General features: G+C 35.5%; 1 protein-coding gene across 1 annotated transcript in view; it reads right to left on the bottom strand.

Annotated features, from left to right (window-relative positions):
- LOC109475750 overlaps positions 1–23454 on the bottom strand; it is a 41693-nt gene that overhangs the window by 293 nt on the left and 17946 nt on the right. Inside the window, exons 2-3 of the mRNA XM_019776512.1 lie at positions 16044–16224; positions 319–426 (exon numbers count right to left, since the gene is read on the bottom strand). Of these exons, the coding sequence (XP_019632071.1) occupies positions 319–426; positions 16044–16194 (259 nt within the window). The 5' untranslated portion in view covers positions 16195–16224. The remainder of the gene's footprint in view (positions 1–318; positions 427–16043; positions 16225–23454) is intronic.

Genomic DNA, 23454 nt, shown 5'->3' with positions numbered 1-23454 from the left:
TACAGCCACGCTTGCCTACAATAGTGCCACTAGTAATACTGTAGTGCAAAATTGCAGTAATCAGCAGCGAAGCAGTGGTGAAGCATGTTGTTTGAAGTATTCTTATCATATGTGAAGTATATGACATTCTAAATTGAAATATCATAACTACGCGTCAGCTACAGATAAGTGATGTCTCAATAAGGTACAAAATATCACAGTATGCTACTGAAGCTAAAACAGGAACCTGCTATGTCCTTATGTGAAGATAAAAATGGCAGCAAAGCACTAAAGGGCAAGCATTCTGTGGTGGCTGTATGCTACATAAGGAAAAGAAACCTTTAGTAGAGGAGTGTAGAGCGTCTGTAGCAGCAATTTCCAAAGTTTCAGCTCCCTCCATGCTTTCCTTCGGTCCTTGTTTTTCAAGGACGTCAGGTTTTCCAGGCACTGACAGCATGAGAGTAAAAAATACAAGAAGAGAAGAAGACAACAGTCCTGGTCACTTTGTTTTCAACAGGTCATTTTAAGGAATCGAGATATCCACTTACTTTCCTTTTTACATTGTACCATATAATTATAAAAATATCTAAAATGTATGTTACCTTTTTCAATGGTTTCTTTTCATATGATCAGATGACCAAAATGTTTGATAATTCAATGTTGTAAAACTTTGCTATATAGGTTTTGTGAACAGCAAAACAAGAAATGACATCAAATAGATTTATTTCAAGTGTTTTGTTAAAAGTCTATGACAGTTTCATTGTATGCTACTCCTAGGTGTCCCTAGTGAAGTGTAAAGTATACTTTCCATATCTTGCATGATGATCTGTCAATGCAAAGTGACCAGTTATTAAATAAAAGACAGTTTTGTCAACCAATGAAGGTACATGTAAGGGTGTAGTATAATATCAAGAATAGTGGAAGGCAATAACATCTTTGTATCTAACTCAGTGAACATTGAAAAGAAGATGCCATCCATGTAATCATATTGTAGTAGTGCAGTCAGCTTTTCAGCACCAAGGTCAGTGACGCATCCATTCAACTTACCACTGTTGTACAGTAATTGTCTAACGGTCCCCGAAGTCTGGAATTCCAGAAAAGTCCAGAACAAAGGGACACTGATCTTTATATAACAAGATGAAAATGCTATGATGGTGTAGTAACTGAATACCACTGAGAAGTTTTATAATTACATTATAATTTATCTCAAGCAATATTCTTACAATTAACTGGTATATGATATGAAGCAAGAAAATCAAATTGTTGCTAGTAAATATGAAACAAGCCAGGAAATGTCACAGTTATAAATGTAATATGGCTTCTCAATAACACATTATCATGTATCCAGTATCACTATCATATAGTGTAGTGTCTAATATTGCACTACGCATCTATATGAAACAGTTTATTATATCCCCCTATAGTGAGTTTTGCTTTATGAATCACTTCATTGCCACCTATGTGAGGATATTGTAATTATTCGAGCTGAAACCCACAGAGAGTTACCCTACAGGTACATTGGCACCATTGGGGTGATAAACATGCAGAGCAATGCCGTTTCTTTAATCAAACTTCAATTGCCTTCAAGCTCCTCAAGGGACAGCTTGAATGTGTTATTTGATATGGGCCTTGCATATTGAGATGTTTTTACACTTTTGGCAATAAGGTATCTGATGTTTTCTTTGATTGATAATAAAATTAATCATGTTCTAAATTCCAATGGAGACTATTAGTATTACAAAGTGCTACAAGAACATTCTAGAATTTTTTAGGTATGTAAAGTTTTAGGTACATGTACTGTACATGTGTATCACTTTGAAGACCTGTAAAGGCTAGGGTTGTCTAGAATTTGATGTAACACAGAATAGACCATTTCCCTACATGTGTAGCTCAATTCTTTTTATGGGGGTTAAACACCATAGCATTCCTATTTGAAATTTATTTCTGTTGGCAGAAAGCATTATCAAGCTCACTGTTGATGGGATTTTATTCATGGAAAGTCACAGGAATTTCAAATGGACCAATGTTTTGCTCCTGTAGGTCTAACAACTGCTTGTAATACATAATTGTAATGTAACAAAACCTACAATGTATGCAGGAGTGAAAGAAACCAAAATGCCCCCCTTAGTTGACAAATATTTCTAGAAGCTATTTTACCATTGGCTATACACCTGTTATTAGTTTGCTACATTTGTAAGTTACTTATAATTTTCTAATTTTCATTACAACAATTTACAATATTAGCAGTGGTAAATACCCACCAACTTGATGTTTAGGCCACACCAATTTAATTTGTTGGTTCTCGGATTTTTTCAGAAAAAATATGAAGCGACAGGGCGAAAAAAAATAAAACAGGTCTAGGCATCCTATTATAGCCCCAAATGCTACAATATGAGCCATGAAGTCAACAAAAAAGGCTGGGACTTTTAATCAAACCACTGCATTGATAGATGGAAAAAATTGTAACAACTAGGAAGAAAAAGGAATTTCCTCAACTGTTGGGGGCAAAATATTAGCATTTTTTAGTTGATTCAGAACCAGAATCTTTTTTTTTTTTGCAAATCAGAAAAAAAAGAAGAGGCGATCCGAGAACCAACAAATTAAATTGGTGTGGCCTTAGTAGCAAAAGTGGTGATAGGTGATAGTAACAAAATAGTTTTTTTTTTTAAACCACACCAGTCCTGGAGGAAGCTTGCTATCTGCAGTTATTCAAATTACATGTATAACTGCATATCAAGGAACTAGCCATGGATTTTCTCATTGTCATTTGAGTGAATTAAATCAGAAAAGGTGAAAATTTCAGTGGAATCTATCATTCCCAGACAGTGGAAAACTGGCTGCAGATTTTATTGCCAGTTACCCTGACATAACACGGCGGTCTGTCACTACGGTATTCTTTCCCATTGCTGGGGGGGTTTGAAAACGTATCGGGTTACAAGACGCAAGTTTGGCCTGTTTTGGACTGCCCGTAAAACACTTGAAAACAAATAGTATTGAAGGGTAAATTCCGTCAAAATAAAATGAAATTGTGGTCTTTACATAGGTTTAGTGTTAGTTGTTTACGTTAAATTACTACTTTTTAAAAATCTCGCTCCGAAAGACGATTTTTTTCAGGATTTGGAGCGACAGTCCGAGACAGTCCGAGTCATGTTTTTAGGCAAACTCCGTTTAAGATTGGCTACGTATATTACCCAAAATCCCCGATTTTTATATTTTTCGACGACTAGGAATAAGATAAAAAATCGTGTCTTAGGAATTTTTTAATTTCTGGTTTTAAGTATAGTTTTTGTCGACGTAAATGTGAAAAAACTACTGTAGGTGGGGAGATCGGGGCCCAATTTTGACCACCGCGTAATTCCATAAAAAAATATATTGCTTCAGCAAAATTGTTCCCTCAGACCACGACAATGAAACCTTCCTTGTAAAATTTGTGAACTTGAAAGGTGAATGGTGTACTTTATTAAGTGACACCACTATTCCATAAAAAGAGAGGGTTTAGTACCAATCTAAAAAATAATAAATCAATATGTTAGAAGTTTGCAGTTACAAAGATTGAGAAACAGTTATTGCTATCTCAGTATTGATGCCATGTAATTAAGTTTTCAAGGCTTCAAACCTCATTTGGATTCTCTTTGGGACTTCCCTTCCAATTGTGATTGTTGTAATTTAATAAAAATCTATTTCATGGGACTTAAATGTTGTCATGTATTACATCACATCAAGAAACATGGCAACAATATGTATAAGATAGAGGCACAAATATTTGTTAATGTAAATAGACTGCTGTAATGTATCTTAAACAAGTCCGTTTTCACATATCATAGACCACCACAGGAGCAAGAGACTGACAAAAACATGACATCAGCCGTCTAGTAATTGGTTTTCAAGATGGCTGCTCATTTGCATGAAGGCCAGACAGTATAGGCAAGGATGGAAGTATCTGGAACATTTGCCAAGCACAAAAACTATCAAACCTTCAGGCATAAAAGCATTGCAGTTAACGCCTTTATCAATTCAGCTGAATTTCAACACTTCATAAGCTAACCAAATGCCCGTTAGGATGTCAATTTACACATAGAATCATCCGAGAAAAATTATGTACAAAAATGGCAATATAATGAGGAGCGGTAGACAGTAAAGGTGTACCCCTTAATAACACGCCTATTCGGATGGGAATCACATCAAATGATATGTAACCTACTTACCGACGGAATCCAAGCTTCCAAATTACAATATGACGGAATGTGCTGCCGCTAGACGGGAATACTCCTGTGGATATGAAGGTGGGGCTTGATGGGAACGCTAACTGGAAGATGATAGAGTGGACTAGCTGTCTACACTCTCACCGTGTGAAGTCTACTGCGCAGTTCTCAACGTTGGTCAAAACGATACGCTACAACCAGACGCAATCAGTCAAAAGATAAGACTTAGGTACATGACTTCATCCCACTGGCAATGTGTGGATCGTAGATAAGTTCAATGTCTCTTAATGGCGAATATATGAAAGGGAATGCCTCATGCATGATGCAACGGCATGTTAAAAACAAGAAGGTTACCTACCGATAGCAGAAGTGGGCCAAACGGGCTTTCCGATTTCAGCCGCTATTTGCCGACGACAAACAGGCCGCACATATGTCAGACGAGTATGGGTAATCAGACTGAACTCATTTGTCCACCCAAAATTGCAGCAGTGAAAATCTCTTCCATTGGTTGCTTGCAGAGGGCTTAGCACACCAGCAATTCAATTATATGCACTAGAGTAGTGTAAGGGAGCTTTGTAACAAGCAGAAGGCAGTAGATGGAGCCATATGGGACACTCTAAATATTTCCAACCTCAAAAACCCGGGGACGTCTAGCTATTACCATTCCAGCATAACAGCTGAATATTGTGGTTACGTACATGTATATGTATGTACTATGAGCGAAATGACCTACATTTGTGCTACCCAGAAGATATGCATTAAAAAAACAACCTGTCACGGGACCACATTCATTTTTGATGTTCGCAAGTAGAATATAGGGCAGATGGTTCGATCTAACATAATCCTATGCAATGTCATGGTTGGGTTGAAGTACGTAGGATCAAAACTTGCTATCCAAAGGTTACAAAATAAAAAGTAAAAAAAAAATCACGATTATTAGGTGAAAGCCTGCAATACCACCAAGTGATACAAATTTTAGTCCATCAAAAACCAACTCTATCTAGTTTTATTTCAAAAGCAAGAAATTCAGCAGAAAAAACTACCCAGCACCATAAATCTAAATAAAGTCTCGTGTTCTATGGCCGAGACATATGAACTAGACTAAAAATCAATAATATTAGTCCAAGATTTGATTTATTGTGATTGAAACCAAAACTACCGTAACGTTACTTTCATAAAAATGAAAACCCGAGACATAGCCAGCATATCCCAAAATGTAAAAATAACAAATTCCATTAAAAGTCCCTTGAAGAAGATCAAACTTTGGGGTAGGTCAAATGCTCAAATAGAATTTTCCCCCACGGCATCAAAATTCATCTCTCATCTGCAGTATGATGTATATATCTACCATCTAGATCTTTTATTGCTATTCACAAGTAACCCACCTATAAAAAAAACCCTGTCACCCCACACAGATCCCATCAATTTTTGCAAGTCTGATCACCCTTAGTTTTACACCCTGATTTACTCAAGGGTAACATATAACTGAAGGTGTCAATAGCATTAGTAGCGATGGTAATTCAGTATTGTTAAATCCTAGGATATCTGACTGAGAGATGGCTGAAATATGGCGCTCCTGAGTGATGGTGGTATTTGTTACATTCCCTGTGGCGTCCTGTAGGGTCTATGAGTCATAGAACCTTCTAGAATGGAACGGTACATGAATAACAATAATTTTGGCCTGGAATGGATTGATTCCTACAGTCTGGCCATCTGGCTGACACAGTAAAAACGAGTGGATGAAATATATATATCGGCACATGGAAGTGAGCTGACCAAAACATTAATCGTATAGTACATCTGCATAGAACAGGGATAGGGAGTTTCAGACATTAGGCCACACCAATTTAATTTGTTGGTTCTCGGATTTTTTCAGAAAAAATATGAAGCAACAGGGCGAAAAAAAAAAAAACAGGTCTAGGCATCCTATTATAGGCTTAAATGCTACAAAATGAGCCATGATCATGAAGTCAACACAAAAGGCTGGGTTAAAATTTAAACGTTGAATTTTGAACTTTTAATCAAACCACTGCAATGATAGATGGGAAAACTGTAACAACTAGGAAGAAAAGGACTTTCCTCAACTGTTGGGGGGCAAAACGTGACCATTTTTCAGTTGATTCAGGACCAGAATCAAATTTTTTTTTTTTTGCAAATCAGAAAAAAACGAAGAGGCAAGCCCGAGAACCAACAAATTAAATTGGTGTGGCCTTAGATACAAAAATGTAATTATCTGGTTTGTTTTAGTAATATTTAATTTAGAATATTATGACACCAAAATGATTATAGCAAATGAAACTGTGAAAGCAATATCCCGATTGAATGTCAATCTTGACTTGGAAGTTTTGCAATATTTCTGATAGAACATGAATAATTCTATTGCTCTTAAACACTGAGTAGGGTGTTATGTTCAGCAAAAGAGAGAAAAGCAATATGTGGGCCAATACATAGATGTGTTTTATGTGTCTGTCTGAGATTGCTTTGTGGCCCCTTTGGAGCAAATAGCTTGATACTCAATAATCGTTGTCCCAGAACTAATTTCAAGGAATGCTCAATAGTATCAGCAATAAAAGCATGGCTCAGATGTACAGTTTGAGGTACTATATAGATTACAGTAAAGTTCACTGTCTGTCTCATAATGGGCACACTGTCTGGGCTGCTTCTTATATTTCACTCCATATGTCTACCATAGATATGGATGAAATATATTGTTTTCTCTCATGTTTCTTCTCCAGGACTTCCTTCTGTCATTTGGTCAAATGGATTCAACTCTGTAATATTCAAGTGAAATGACCTGAAATTTGGAATGGGGGTAGAGTTGACAACTACCGGTTTTATGCAGGCATTTGAAATGGTTTTATTTAGTTATTTTGGCCATTTGCAGACGAATAATGTGTATATCGGGCTCCTGGGCCCTGGAATTACCAGTAAACACAACATTTAAAAACTATAGACAGAATGGCATCCTGAAATACTCTGGAAATATGAGCTTAAACAAGACATTCTGCCAAAGCTAGTGTTATGCGCAATACATTACCGGATTTGCCCAGGAATAGTACATTCTGCCTACGTGCTCTTTCTGCATTAGATCTATGACCAACTTACAAATGCATAATGGGTTTGAGATAGAAATCTGGAGACTGTATGAGACAGGTGACCTTAAACAGACGCCTTGTTGGACCGAGGGTTGCTGGGTTCAAATCTAATTCCTGGCCCCAATCCTCCGATAGATTGTAACCATGACCCATATGCGTCATGGACATCAATGTTCACTTTCCCCTGAATTCATAGGGGAATCTTCTTGGAATTTACAAACTGTCTTGCTGAAAGAATTTGTAAAGACTTCTTTCTAGTAACTTACATTAACAAGTAAGTATAATCCAAAAGCCTCCTACTTGTATTCTTCTTTGAATTTTCAAGGATTTCAAGTTCTTTGGTTGCAAGTATAATGCCAACTGGAGAGAATATCAATGTGTATTTCTGGTATATTTTCTATTTCGTTTAACCTAAGGCCACACCAATTTAATTTGTTGGTTCTCGGATTCGCCTCTTCATTTTTTTCTGATTTGCAAAAAAAAAAAAAGATTCTGGTTCTGAATCAACTCAAAAATGCTCATATTTTGCCCCCAATAGTTGTGGAAAGTCCTTTTCTTCCTAGCTGTTGCAGTGTTTCCATCTATCAATGCAGTGGTTTGATTAAAAGTTCAAAATTCATTGTTTAAATATTAACACAACCTTTTGTGTTGACTTCATGGCTCCTATATCATAGCATTTGGGGCTATAATAGGATGCCTAAACCTGTTTTTATTTTTATTTTTTTTCGCCCTGTCGCTTCATGTTTTTTCTGACAAAATCCGAGAAACAACAAATTAAATTGGTGTGGCCTAAGCTTCAACTATATTTGCCAAGTATCAAAGTTCTGACTAAAACTTATTGTACCGTGCTGATTTTGCAGAAGGCCTGTTTTCGCCACCCATAGCTAATTAGTATTCAGTTCCCTCCACAGTCATCTGTCTGTCATACAATGTCGCTGAGGACACTTCACGGACAATTTACATGGAAAGAAGCCAAACTTAAGGCTCCTGTACTGTAATAGCGAAATGGGGAAATATGACCCATTATAAAATATGGCATGTGAATACCCTATAATGTCTAGGAGGACCTTTTAAGAATTGGACCTTAAGTCTTTCCAGATGTTCCTCTTTCTTTTAACCCATTAGGCCACACCGATTTAATTTCTTGGTTAACAGATTTTTCTATAAAAAAAACAGGCCTAGGCATCCTATTATGGCCCAAAATGGTTCGACAGGAGCCATGAAGTCAACACACCAGGCTGGTTCAAAATTTAAACAATGAGTTTTGAACTATTTTGAACTTTTAATGATACTACTGCATTGAAAGATGGAATGACTGTTACAAGTAGTAAGAAAATGACTGTTTTCAACTGTTCAGGACAAAATATGAGCATTTTGCAGTTGATTTTGAATTTTTATTTGCAAATCAGAAAAAAAGTGAAGCGGCGAATCCGTTAACCAAGATATTAAATTGGTGTGGCCTTACAGCTACAGATGAATGTTATTGAACTGTCATAACTCTATGTTGACAAAATATATGAAAATATGTTTGAAGTACATATACATGTACACCCTAAAATGTAAATTTTGTTTGAAAATGTATTTTGTTCTACTAATGTTTACAACTATTGCATTTGATTATCATCTTCTCAAACCACCCCCCCCACCCCACCACCATATACATGTAACCAGCTGCTGCAAAAATCCTCAGGATAAAACCTAAATAGATTTAGTTTCGTTACAAAGCCATATAGGGAATAGGTTGAGTTACTATAATGTTTGAGTAAGACTCCTCTGGCTATGTTACCAACTCCAGAATCCAGAAAAATCCAGAAGAAAGGTGTATGGCATCATCCTTTCCTTTGAACATTGCGACTGAAATATATCACCAGGTATACACTTTCCAAATAGCCACATCACTTCAGAAGTGGATTTTTCAATTGAAAGAAGCTATCAACAGATAGGCCATGTTGATTTGATTATATGGATGACATCCTCCGGGAGCCCCAAAACTGATGCGCGCGTGTGAATAAAAGAAAAGTTTTGCAAAAAAAAAGTTCTTTTCATTATGAAATCTACGCGGTCATGAGGGTTGAGCAAATGGCACAGAATATGGTTTGGCGAATAATCTAGTCTTCAAGTTCATTTCTTTACAATTTCGTCTTTTTTCGTTTGATTTTGGCATTCTACGACATTGGTATAGTTTTTATTAATTTTTTTTTGTAACTTATGGTATATTTTTGCTCATTTTGCAACTGTTTTGTACGATTTACAGTATGGTTGAAAACTTATTTTTTTTGTGGAAACGGCCGAAAATTCATGCGCGCGCGGATGTCATCCATATAATCAAATCAACATGGCCATACTGGAAATCCCTCCTCTAGAAATTAGGGACACACTACTGTGGTGAAAGTGGTATGACGTCAATATATTCTCTCTACCAGTATTATTCATTGAAAGATAGTGTTGATAAACATTAAAATCTCAGACATTATCATATCAATGAGCTTTTTCAAAGATTTCAGAGTCATAGAGCTATCCTGTTGCAATTTAGATAAAGTGTTTTAAGCCTGGCTGAGAGAAGCACATAATCTTTTAGTATTGATTCAAGGAGAGCTCAGAAATGTGCGTGTACTGATACATGAAGCAGGTAAGTGTAATACAAATGTGATTATGGTTGCAGTATTGCCCGTTCCATGGCAATACATGTGTGTTTGTGGTGCTACAAATATCAGGTGAAACTTTTGCTGAAGCTAATGCTTTAAAAACAGATGCTGAAGCTAAAGCAGGTAAAGATTTAGCTGATTTTTGTAATTTCACACATATATTACCATGGGCAGGCCAATTTTAGTTAAAAGGCAATGTTTTGAGAAGTCTAATGAACAATTTTCCCCAAATGCACGTATTGCCTCTATTCCACAAGTAGATGTCAAAGATGGATTGAACTGAAAAAAAAGAGTGAAATTTCATTATGGCATACTTTTAATGATATAGCTTTTACAATAAATCACATTTAATTCAGTCCGAATATGAATGGTTTAAGGTCAGGGTAGATGTAAAGAACAATTCTCTATGTTAAAGGATCAAATTCTAAAGATAAACCTACAAATCTGATAGATTTCCAATGTTGTAGATGTCCAAGTCATAACTAACAATCTTTCAGCACCAAGGACATGACCAAATGTTCAGTATAGGACTGTAACATACATGTATGGGAGGGTTTCTGAGTATTTTTTGCCATCTTTTATGTTCTTTGCTGGAGAAATTGAAGGTTCAGTGCCCTCTTTATATTACATGTATCAATTTGTGCCTTCAAAAGATCACATTATTTCCCTGCAGCTATAGGTCCTGAAATACACACAGCAGCAAATTCTATAACCAGAGTGCATTGGGCACATTACCATCGATAATCCAATAGAATGGTGTTTTATTCTGCAACAGACTGGCTTTTCCCCCTAAGTACACTAGAAGGATATAGGCAACGACCTCTAGAGGTCACGGCATGACTTCATGGAAATTTTGTGATCAGTCATTTGAGGTACATGTACATGGGTCGGAATCAAAATGGCTGCCATGTGTAAAGTAGAACAGTCAATAGGATAGAATCCCTTCAGAGCTGTAAGTGAAATAAATGCCTTTGTATGTGAGAGAAATGGAATTGAGTAGAATATGGTTAAGTTCAAATTTGATACCATTTCAAAATTCTGAACACTATGAAGCATTTCTATGCACGTATGTCTGACATGTTTTGTTGGTTTTGTATAAGATGATTTGAATCTTAGGCCATGTTGATTTGATTATATGAATGACATCCGCGCGCGCATGAATTTTCGGCCGTTTCCAAAAAAAAAGAAGTTTCCAACCACACTGTAAATTGTACAAAACAGTTGCAAAATGAGCAAATATATACCGAAAATTGCAAAAAAAATATTTGAAAACGATTCCAACGTCGTAGAATGCCAAAATCAAACAAAAAACTAAAATGCAAAGAAATGAATTTAAAGAGTAGATTATTCGCCATACCATACTCTGTGTCATTTGTTCGACCTTCATAACAACGTAGATTTCATGAAAGCAAGTTTTTTTTTTTTGCAAAACTTTTTTTTTTATTCGCGCGCTCGCATCAGTTTTGGGGTTTCCAGAGGATATCATCCATATAATCAAATCAACATGGCCTTACTACATGTAGGTGGGGCATGAATGTCAGAGATCAGTTCAGCAGTCGATAGGCTTTGAGAAACCATGTTTGACTAACGCACATTGCCAATACCGATGTTGTTCACGGAACAGTTAACGATGCCACTTCTGGTTATTACAATTTGCAGTTGCCCTAGCAAGTTGATCCTACATTAGGCTGAAATTGTTGCCAAGAATACAGAAGCCAAATATGCATTAAAGCTTTCAGAGCATTTTGTACTTGTACTTTGAAGAACATTTGCATATTTAAAGAAAATGTAGCTAGAGTCGATTCCGCGTCACCGAGTGGGTTTTTTCTCCATGTTTCTAATACGTTTGAATTATTTAGAAGAAAAGAATACCCTAGTAACAAAAGTTCTAAATTTTTCAAAAATTTGAAAATGAAAATTTGAATATATTTGAATTCATTTATATATTTCTGAAACATTTTGAAAGTGACTGTACAAAGATCTCTTTATTTAGAATAAATTTGAACTACCCATTTGTTTCTTTCACTATTCGAAATATTTAGAACTATTTCAAACAAATGAAAAATGGTAGATGTGGGTAATTGCCCCCATATAAGTAGGTGCTAATCCTTCTCTTCTGTATTCTTCTGTATATTTTTAGATTTCATGTGCACTGCTGGACACTGGTGGCTCTTTTGTTGTAAGGCATCAATGCCTGACACCCAGGCAGTCTACCCTGTACTTCACAGGGATGTGTGAATTACTTCCTTCCCATCCCACTGACCTATTTACAAAATGTTAGAAATAATTCGAAATAATGGTAAAAAATGGTAGAGTGCTGTTAGAAATATTTAGAAACTATTGGAAATGTCATATTCCACATCAGGAATATTTCAAACGTTTTAGAAAACCAGGGAATTATTTAGAATATTGACAAGATGTTCAAAATATTTCCAAATTATGAAATTTCTTAGACAAACAATTACAAAGAATTCAAAACATTTCTAAATAATGACAATAACAACCCACTCGGTGACGCGGAATGGACTCTATATAAAGGATAAAAAGGTAATGTGCAGTTTCAGATGGAATTGTGCACATACATGTAACTTTGATCTTTCCACTTTTAAAGTATTGCATGCCATGCAAGAAGATTTTAAAAAAGATAAATTTTGCTTTGTGTGATACAAGTTTTGAATACTTTCTTCATGTGCATGAATCAGAACCACCTAATTTGAATGATGATATTATATGAAATTTATGCATAATTTTTTAAATCAGAAGTATTCAGGGCAGAATATTCCACAAAGCATGGTCTCAAAATCCAACCAAGAATAGCTTAGATACCAGACCACCAGTTCAAATCATTAGCATTGTACAATGAATAACTATATTACAATCTACGTCGATGAAGGTTAGACATCCAGGTAATACGATATGCCAAAAAACAGTTACTCAAGCAACTGGATATGATTTTGAAACCGTCAGACGTTTCAGCTAGTATCCACTAGCTTTCGTCAGTGACTGAGAGACCAGAGGGGAAGCAGGTTGTACAACCCCAGAATGTACAACCCCACCCTCAACAGGGAAGGGGGGCTACGGGTCGATCTTTCCGGCACTTGGGATTTGGCACTCCCAGCCCCGAGGACAGACAACACTTAAGCTCCTGTCCTGTATAACAGGAGCTTTCAGACTAATTTGCATCATCTTGTCTTGACTTGTCTGACTTTTGTTCCTTTTTCGACTTCCAAAAATTTGTCTTCACTTTATTTGCATATCAATCAACAGGTTGTGTATATAAACCTGCTTTCCCCTCTGGTCTCTCAGTCACTGACGAAAGCTAGTGGATACTAGCTGAAACGTCTGACGGTTTCAAAATCATATCCAGCTGCTTGAGTAACTGTTTTTTGGCATATATTACAATCTAAATATAAGAACTTGTATAGACTGACGGTGTCAGTGCCTTCGCCTTGTTTCCAGTTGACTGCACATCTTCACATGATACACAACAATTATTCAGACACAATCAATACAAATTTGTTGTGGCTGTGGGTCCCTTTGGTGCTACTTATTGATCGAACATTCTGACTCCACAATCTTCTTCAATTATGGTATAAGCTTCAGGAATTTCATGGCAATCTGAAAATATCAATGTCAATGAACCACACACAGTACTGAACTGACGGAAGACTGGATTGCAGAATCTAATATTGTCAAGCAAATTTTCAGTACATGTGGCACAATTCAAACACACATAATACATACATATATATTATATTGTATACACGTAATCGTTGTGTACATGTACACACACACACACTTACAATGTACATGTATGCAGTTCTGCTATCTTACCATTATAATGATTATATTCAATTCTTAAAGAGGCCTACAAAAATCACATCGATCACACCTTCCTGAACACAATGCCTTGCCTTTGAATGCTTTCACTGGTTTAGAAAATGAACCATTGAATCTGCATTTTCTCTCAATAAGGCCACACCAATTTAATTTCTTGGTTAACGGATTTTTCTAGAAAAGTAATGGAGCGGGCGGGCGAAAAAAATATAAAAATAAAAACAGGCCTAGGCATCGTATTATGGCCCAAAATGGTACGATAGGAGCCATGAAGTCAACATACCAGGCCTAACCTTGGTATGAATAATTTTATTCCAGCCAACCCTATGTGTACATTTGTACATATTGAAGCAGAAGACAGTTAAAAGCCATAGTGATGCACATGCTTTAAAGTTAGAGACAATAATGTTAAATGAAGTCAAGGGCAACATGTGCTTTGAGATGTCAGCATTATAAGCCTGGTGGTAATGAGGAACAGTAAAACGCTATCGACCATCATTAGGTCTAGGAAAAAAAAATGTGTTTCCTGTCTCCCGGCCAACCCTAGAAAAAAAATGTCGACCCTACTAGTAGCCTTTTTTTATGTGACAACCCCTACAGGGGACACAAATTTTTCAAGCTGACTGACCTTTTCTACATGTAGTTCCATGATCAGACACCTGAGTGATGAAACATTGTACAACATTGACATGCATGTCATTGACATGTGTCCTCATGCAAGTTTTGCTTTGTTATATTAACTGTATTGTATAAGTTAGGTCACTAGAGATTGCCATTGTCTAATACAAAAAAAGAAAGAAAAAAAGATAATCCCTACCTACCGATCCTAATTTTTTCAGGACTGAAACAAGAAACACAACATTTTTTTCCTAGGCCTAAAACACTATCGACCATCCCTAGCTCTGCTCTGAAAATCGCTGTAATCTTGACCAAGCAATCCCAAAAGGTCAGAGTCAAGTTCATTGAATCGCGTCGATCCAATTTTCTGCTTGAGGCAAGGAGGGAGAAGACATTAGCCAAACGGCAATGTTGTTGACATCAGTGATACCCTATCTCCTAGAGGGAAAGAGCCATTAGAATGAGGGAAGGTCAACTTGTTATAATGGTTTTCCGCAGTAATTGTACTGAACCTAGACGTTCAACATTGCTGCATGCCAGTGGCTTACTTTCCTGCACAAGAAACTAGACTTACTAGTAACCATAAAAACCTACAGATCTGTAAAGTTGTGAAATGCATTACCAAGTGTATCTGATGAGAGGTGGTTCAAGAAAATGATTGATCAATTGTATGCAACTTAATGTTTTTAATTACGATGATAATTGCTTATATCTTCTAGCAATTTCGATAACTTGTAAGTTTTATAGGTTCTTTGCCGATAATTTGTTCATTTAATGATTTTAGCCATAATTAGTCAAATAAGTAATGAATATGTGCATAATTAATGAACATGTGCATATTTTCACTTTTCCATTGACCATTACATTTCATTAATGATTCTTCTTGTTACTAAATATATAAAACTTGGTCATTACTCCTTTTTCTGACTTTCTTCAAGATCAGACAGCATTCCTATTCCAACTTTGGCCTAAGTTACATAATCAATGACTATTGATTTACTATAACAGTTACAATATACATCTGGCAGTATTTTACAGCTACTTGTTACTTTCTATCAAAGCACTCTATGGATAACATGTATTTTACACTGGTTCACTGGGAATTTAAACAGGTTTACAGGCTAGAAGCACTTTCTTTGTCTGAAAAAGATAACTACTGAAAGTATTATGCTACATATACTAGAAAACATCACCTGGGAAAAAAGATCTACTACAGTACTTACAGTACAGTACACAACACATAATGGCTAGGCATTAAACATATATGTAGAAGTTATACAAGTCATGTAACATAATATTATGTATATGTACATTTACGTGGATAAAATGAGTTAGTGAAACATTATAATTCAATCTTACCAGCACTATATAAAATATATGTTTCAACATCATAATCATATCCCTTCAATTTCTATAACCACCAACTGTTGGAGAAAATATTGAGATAAAAGGGAAACAGATACAGTAAAACTTATTGGAATATAACAGATGATTGACAATTTTCAAAGGCCTGCTTTCTAGAACTTAAACATCATCCCTTCGTATCTATAACGACCAACTGTTGGAGAAAATATTACAATAAAAGGGAAACAGATACAGTAAGACTCATTAAAATATAACCTTGATTGACCTTGTGTGACAGTTTTCAAAGGCTTTCTAGAACTTACCATTGATGTTGACATGATTCATGGCGTCAGCCAGGTCAGGTGACCCCATCCCATTGACTCCGTTGGTCTGCTGCCCGTCTGCGAGCCCGCTGTCTTTTACGGACGGACCGTTAAACCCGGTCGGCGGCTGCTCAGGCGAGGTGTCAGCCATCTTGGATGTTTTTCACCTGCCAGCCACCAGCTGTAAGACAGACAGACAGTATTCTTTTATTTACCTGTCTATATATAAATACACTATATTGTATAGAAAGTGGGAAACATACTATCTACATGTAACTAGGAATTGATTCTAAGCGATAGCAACATATTTTCAAGAAGAATCAAAAGATCTATACAAGAAGGTGCAAAATCTTAAATCGATACTTGGACATGTAGTTCTGATGGTTTTGAAAAACAATATATAATAGCATAACAAGAACTATATCACAGCCACTTAGATTGTATAATATATGAACTATAAATTTGCAAAGTAATTGGTACTTTGCACCTTATAGTTATACTGGGCTCTTTCGATGTATTGGTGGAGATAAGAGTGGTGTTTTAAAAAAGGGCTTCCAAAATCCAGTCCTTGGGCAATAAGCTTTCAAAGGATAAAGAGATTCTCTATCACTTCATTGCTAAGGCAATGCTGCAACTCATTCAATTCAACTTACATGTATATTAATTAATTACTTTGCTTATATTTCTAGCTGCAAGTTTTATCACTTTAAAATTAATGAATGACATGTAAATGGGTTTAAGACCTTTTAAAGTAGATTCTATGATGAAAATTCAATGATTTCAATTGAAAATCTAATATTAATGATATCATTCTGCTTTGCGCCAATTGGAAAAACTAATAAAATATTCCTCTAAAACTTTATGATTATGATAAAACCATAATCATTCTTTCAGTGAACATAATTATAGTCAAAGTCATCAAAGTTTATTGAACAATGACTGTAACACTAACAGGTACAATGGCAGATAATAAGGACTTGTCATTTTGCTCATGCAAAAAGTTACACTACCTCTTTGGCCCACTAAATTGCTTCTGTGCATTAAGCGTCATGCTCATGTTATGAACTAAAATATGACAAAAACAAGCCAGAAACATGTAGGTCTAATCCTGTGAGGGTGCCTGATTATTGTCCTTACTAATGGTTAGGGTAGAGCCACTATCTATCAAACTACATGTAGGCCAGGCCAGATCAATGCACATTTTAGTTTAACAGAATGATAGTCCCCAGTTTAAGAATTTGAAGAAAAAAAAAGAGGGTTAGGATTAATTCAATATTCCAAGAAAGTCCTCTCCTTGGTACTGAAAAAGTGGTCTTCTGAACATAATCATGGTAGTGGCCTACATTTCATATGTACAACGTCATATGATGTTATATGATAGGATTTTGTAACCACCATTTAATAATCAAGAACCTTTATTCAAGCACTGTCCTTGGTACTGAAAAAGTGGTCCTCTAAACATAATCATGGTAGTGGCCTACATTTCATATGTACACATGATGTCACATGATAGGATTTTGTAACCACCATTTAGTAATCCTCTTAACAGCCTTTATTCAAGCACTGTCCTTGGTGCTGAAAAAGTGGTCCTCTAAACATAACCGTGGCAGTGGCCTACTTTTCATATGTACAATGTCATATGTTCCATGATAGGATTTTGTAACCACCATTTAGTAATACTGTAATCAGCCTTTATTCAAGCACTGTCCTTGGTGCTGAAAAAGTGGTCCTCTATACAAAATAATAGTAGTGGCCTACATTTAAAACATAACAGTTACAAACTTCTGTTCTGAACAAGGCAAGAAGGCATATTGAAGCTGCAATACTTCCTCCACAGTGCATTGGTTCACACGTGTCTCCTACCAATAAATTCCAATGTCCATCTGATTTTTGTTTCCTTGAAAAGTCATAGATAATACTCAACCCATTTTAGGCCACACCAAGTAATTTTTATGGATGCCGTCAGCGCACGCATTGATTTCGGCCTGTACACAGAAAAAAAAGAAATTGTGCTTCCTGTAACCATGACCAAAAAGTCATGAGAGTGCTGCAAATTGTATTAACGTAAAACCTGTAATGCAAAATATGAGCACAAGAAACAGGACAGGATGACAATTGCTGTTCCACTGATTTACTTCTGTTTTCATGACAAATAAAAGACTTCTTGGTTGTTACAGCTTACTCTGTGCTCTCATTCAATTTGTGTCCTAACATTTGGCGTCCCTTAGTACACTTTAAATCTAGACATCTTGTTTTTTCCCCTTCTTGTTTTTTTGCACTCTCCCATTAGATTTAGAGTCTCCAGAGGACGTCATCAATAAAATTACTTGGTGTGGCCCTATTTCATTGAATAGATTCAGAAGTGCACAGCATTAAGGTCTGAGCACAAGAAATGGACTCTTATTGATTACACCAAATGGGTTCCATCTTGGTTTCACTATTTAACCTATATGGTCTGCGCAATATTTGGTAATTCAATCTGAGCCATTTGTCTCGTTAATGTAGTAGTGATTTTCAGTTTCTGAGCACGATACTGACCTTATGTTGGAAATCAAACAAACCTCAATTCCAAACTGTGTAAATCATATTGTAAACTGACATTAGTGCAAAACCATATCTTAAACTGTAGAAAACCAGGTCTCGAAATACTGGGTGACCCAAAATTGGAGCTGTGCACCCAATTTTTTCTATTGGTACACCAGTACACCCAAATATTTTCATAGGTTAATACATGTGAAGATATCTAATGTATACTAGTATACAGTAAATTCTGGACAACTAAATGTCAAAAAATAATAAAGACTTTGTTGTATGAGAATTTATTTCATATGGTGCATCCCGAAAATTTCCCGTGCACCCAATTTTTCTGGCTGGGTGCACTAGTGCATCTATTCCCAAAAGTGAATTTCGAGCCCTGGAAAACCATATTCTAACAGACATGCAAAACAATAATATTATTCTAACCTTCTACAAGCCAAGGCATATTTATTGCATATGCAGCACTTTGAGTTAGTCCAAAAATAACTCTAAGAAGGAAAGCTTATTACGCAGACTTTCCATTTGTTCCAAGGACATGTTAAAAATTAAGTGATCCCTTCATAGAATATTTACCTACCTTCTAACCTTTCAAATAAGGCCACACCAATTTAATTTCTTGGTTCTCGGATTCGCCTCTTCATTTTTTTTCTGATTTGCAAAAAAAAAAAAATTTGATTCTGGTCCTGAATCAACTGAAAAATGCTCATGTTTTCCCCAACAGTTGAGGAAAGTCCTTTTCTTCCTAGTTGTTACAGTTTTCCCATCTATCATTGCAGTGGTTTGATTAAAAGTTCAAAATTCAATGTTTAAATTTTAACCCAGCCTTTTGTGTTGACTTCATGGCTCATTTTGTAGCATTTAAGCCTATAATAGGATGCCTAGACCTGTTTTTATTTTTATTTTTTTTCGCCCTGTCGCTTCATATTTTTTCTGAAAAAATCCAAGAACCAACAAATTAAATTGGTGTGGCCTAATACAACAACTTGTAGTTACAGTACTGTACTCAGGCATCTCATAATCATATGCAAGATGATCACTGTAGATAATGCATTTTGCAGATTCATATGCATCAAATATTCCACATGCCATCTTCTATCCATCTTTCTTACAGACAGTGGTAAAGTAAAATGCATACATGAATCAATTAGCGATCACCAAGTCTGAGACTTATTTGATTACCAGCCGTGCTAGCTGTGGTTGGAATACAGAGCATTCCATCAATGACATTTTCTATACCCTATGGAATGGATGACGAGAGAAAATGGAATTTGTCTCCAACATCCTCTCGTGAAATGTAATAAGAATATCCGGTTAAAGGTTAAAGCTACAATGCATATGAAATCACAACCATTGGTTGGTTTAGGTTCCTTGAAAGGAAAACTGAGAAAAACCTCAATACTACATGTATGGCAAGTGTTTTTTGCCCAATAATCTTATGTAAGAAAAAGAAATAAATATAGAATAGACAAAAAAGTACATGGAAAACAATAAGCTCGGCTTTGATAAACAAAAGTATGGCTAGTTTTTATATGGGATATTTTATATATATAATGCCATAATATTTGGTTACAATATCATAGAATGCAGCGGCTAATAATCAAAACCAAAGAAAATTTAAAGATAAGAAACTGTTAGTATAAAGCATTGTGAAAGTGAGATTCATTAATTTGACTAAATTTTTGACAGCAACTACATAATGCTTCCATCCCCACTAATACAAAAAAACAACAATGATTTCATGAAATAAAGGACTTTTCAAACATAGGATATTGCACAGCTTGACAAAATAGATGGGCTGACTGTTCACTTAGGAATCCACTGCATCATTATGCCAAATTCACCTGTATTGATCTAGAATCCCTGAAGAGTTTTGAGTGTGTGTTTTCCATATTTCAATCCTTCCATGTGCCTACACTGGTACAAATCAATGTCAGGAACCCCAAACTGGTAATGGCAAACAGAGATGCTTTTGCATATAGATAAAGGTTAGGCCACACCAATTTAATTTCTTGGTTAACGGATTCGCCCGCTTCATTTTTTTCTGATTTGCAAATAAAAATAAAAATTTAGAATCAACTGCAAAATGCTCATATTTTGCCCTGAACAGTTGAAAACAGTCCTTTTCATCCTAGTTGTTACAGTTATTCCATCTTTCAATGCAATGGTATCGTTAAAAGTACAAAATTCACTGTTTAAATTTTGAACGAGCATGGTGTGTTGACTTCATGGCTCCTATCGTACCATTTTGGGCCATAATAGGATGCCTAGGCCTGTTTTTCTGTTTTTATTTTTATTTTTTTTTCGCCCGCCCGCTCCATTATTTTTCTAGAAAATTCCGTTAACCATGAAATTAAATTGGTGTGGCCTTAGCACTAGATATGCAGTAGAGCCTTCTTGAAATGTTAGGTAAAAACTTAATCATTTATGTCAGTTATGATAAAGTAGACTTATATTTGTCGTACATTTGTATTTAAGTTCACAATGTTTTCAAGCTGTCTATAAAAAATGTCAGCTAGTTGTATCTTCAGCCAAAATTAAATAAGTAACTAAAATCATATTTTTGAAAGATGCATTGCATATTCAATACATGTTTATCAGAGGTTTCAGAAACATCTCTTTCAAATTGGTACAACATGTGAGTAACTGATGAGAATAATATCTCTACTTTTAGTATCTCTAGATGAAAACAAAAAATACATACAGACAAAGTATAATACGCCAAAAAGCAGTTACTCAAGCAACTGGATATGATTTTGAAAACGTCAGACGTTTCAGCTAGTATCCACTAGCTTTCGTCAGTGACTGAGAGACCAGAGGGGAAATGCAGGTTTATAAGCACAACCTATTGATTGAAAGTCTAAGACTATCTGAAAATAGAAATATTTTGTAAACTAAAACTATTGTTAACAAGATTGGCTAATTTGTAGGTTAAAACCTGTGGTTACTCTTTGACAATTACACACTTTCATCTTCAGAAACTCATGTCATGTGATAGCCAGGTTGTTATGAAGTCCTCATCTATTATGCATGGAAGTCAGAAGGGTTCATTTTGGGGTCCCTAAAGTCACTGATTTGTTGCCTGGAAAGCTTAACGTATGATTTGATCAGAAATATTTTGGGGAGAAAATGCAGAAACTGTAACAGCAATACCTAAAGAGGCTGGGGGGGGGCAGAAGTTAACAGACTGTAACTACATTTTTTTTTCATATATAATATAGGAATCATGATGATTAATGTAGAATAAATGATGAAAAATATTACAAAAAACTGACGTTTCGAAAATCTTAAAAGATGGGGCAAATATACATGTATCAACGAAGACAAAATCATGTGATACAGATTACTCTTCCATCATGACTCAAATATAAAATAATCATAACAAACATCACCTTTAGACAGATGTAATATGATACTCCCACCCCATGGCAAACTTATTAATTATGCAAGACCATATAAGGAGATCCTCTTTATTCATGTCTAAAGATGAAAATTATCAGATTTGCCTGTCTAGACAGAATCAGATTGAATTTGAAGGCAAAATGCATTAAGATCAAGAACAATATTGCAATGATAAGGAATTGCGGAGAAAACATTGTGATGGAAAAAATAAATCTAAGCTATAGATCAAATTGAATGAAGTGATAGCTCACAAATGTCAACTCACAATATGAATCGACTGCAGAAATACAATCATTTAGATAATTTTACATAAATGCTTTATGATCAAACTTCTGCTGCAATAGTTTTTGTTTTCGTATGATGAATATTTTAATTAAGATTTAGATCATTTAAATAATTCTTTTTTACAGATACAAATTTTGTTTCGCATGTACATGTACTATTCCAAGTCACTAAAACTTGAAGATGTACATGTATGTTACAATATTGAAACCAAAACCCTTTGTACATGTAAATATGACATAAGTTCAAATACATGTATACAACATGGACACATATAATATATAGCCAACATCTTGTCATAAAACAGAAAATAATGTCCCGTAACACAGCATGTAAGAGTCAGAAGGTGAGCCTGTACTGGTGGAAATTAATTTTTCATGGCTCCATTACGATGCTCTTTCTGGACTCATAATGTGGGGAGGGTTTTATGGATAACATGCTATGGCGTCATGTCTGATTGCATGCTGTATTCTGTCCCATTTTATGAATCCAGGTAAGTAGTAAGTTTTAGGTTGAGGAAAAAGCTTTTAGACTACATGTTACATGTACAACTGTGTGGCATACATAAAACACATGTACATAAAAAAGGTACAGAAGCCACGATAACATACATGCACATAACAGTTGGACATGAAAAACTATTGGTGGTTTCACATTTTTGCTCACTTTGGACTGTATATAGGACCTGTACCAAATCACTGCAGTATAGTGGTAATGAATATTGTAAACTTTTCCACCTATAGTTCTAAACTCTACTGGAAAGGTAACAAAATGTTGAAAATGCTACGTAAACATTTTCAAGTTATCCACAACACATTACCTTTAATGTGTTATGTTGCAGTTGCATCAAACTTAAAAAAGGAACTGTTATAACATCATTCTGATATTCAAAAATATAAATACAATTGTGTCTTTTGCAGAATGTATTTCCCTACCACATATTCAACAGTAAATCTTATATTATAATATGGCAGAATTGATTTTGCTAGCCAAAGATAAGATTGAAAATGCTTATCAATTCACCCCAGACACCATCAAACACAATAAAACTGCAAGATAGCGTCTATACAAATAATGCCAACTTTAGACAGACCTTCACATGATGCTCATTAAAGTGCTCGTCCATCATGAAAACAAATCTTTATTGCACCATTTGGGGTTTAAGTCTGCCATAATTATTGATGAAATACAA

This window comes from Branchiostoma belcheri, unplaced genomic scaffold, assembly GCF_001625305.1.
Source record: "Branchiostoma belcheri isolate BF01 breed outbred unplaced genomic scaffold, Haploidv18h27 scaffold35, whole genome shotgun sequence".
In the NCBI taxonomy this organism is placed as follows: domain Eukaryota; kingdom Metazoa; phylum Chordata; class Leptocardii; order Amphioxiformes; family Branchiostomatidae; genus Branchiostoma; species Branchiostoma belcheri.
The sequence above is the reverse complement of the archived record's forward strand: the minus strand, read 5'-3'. Positions and strand labels throughout refer to the sequence as shown.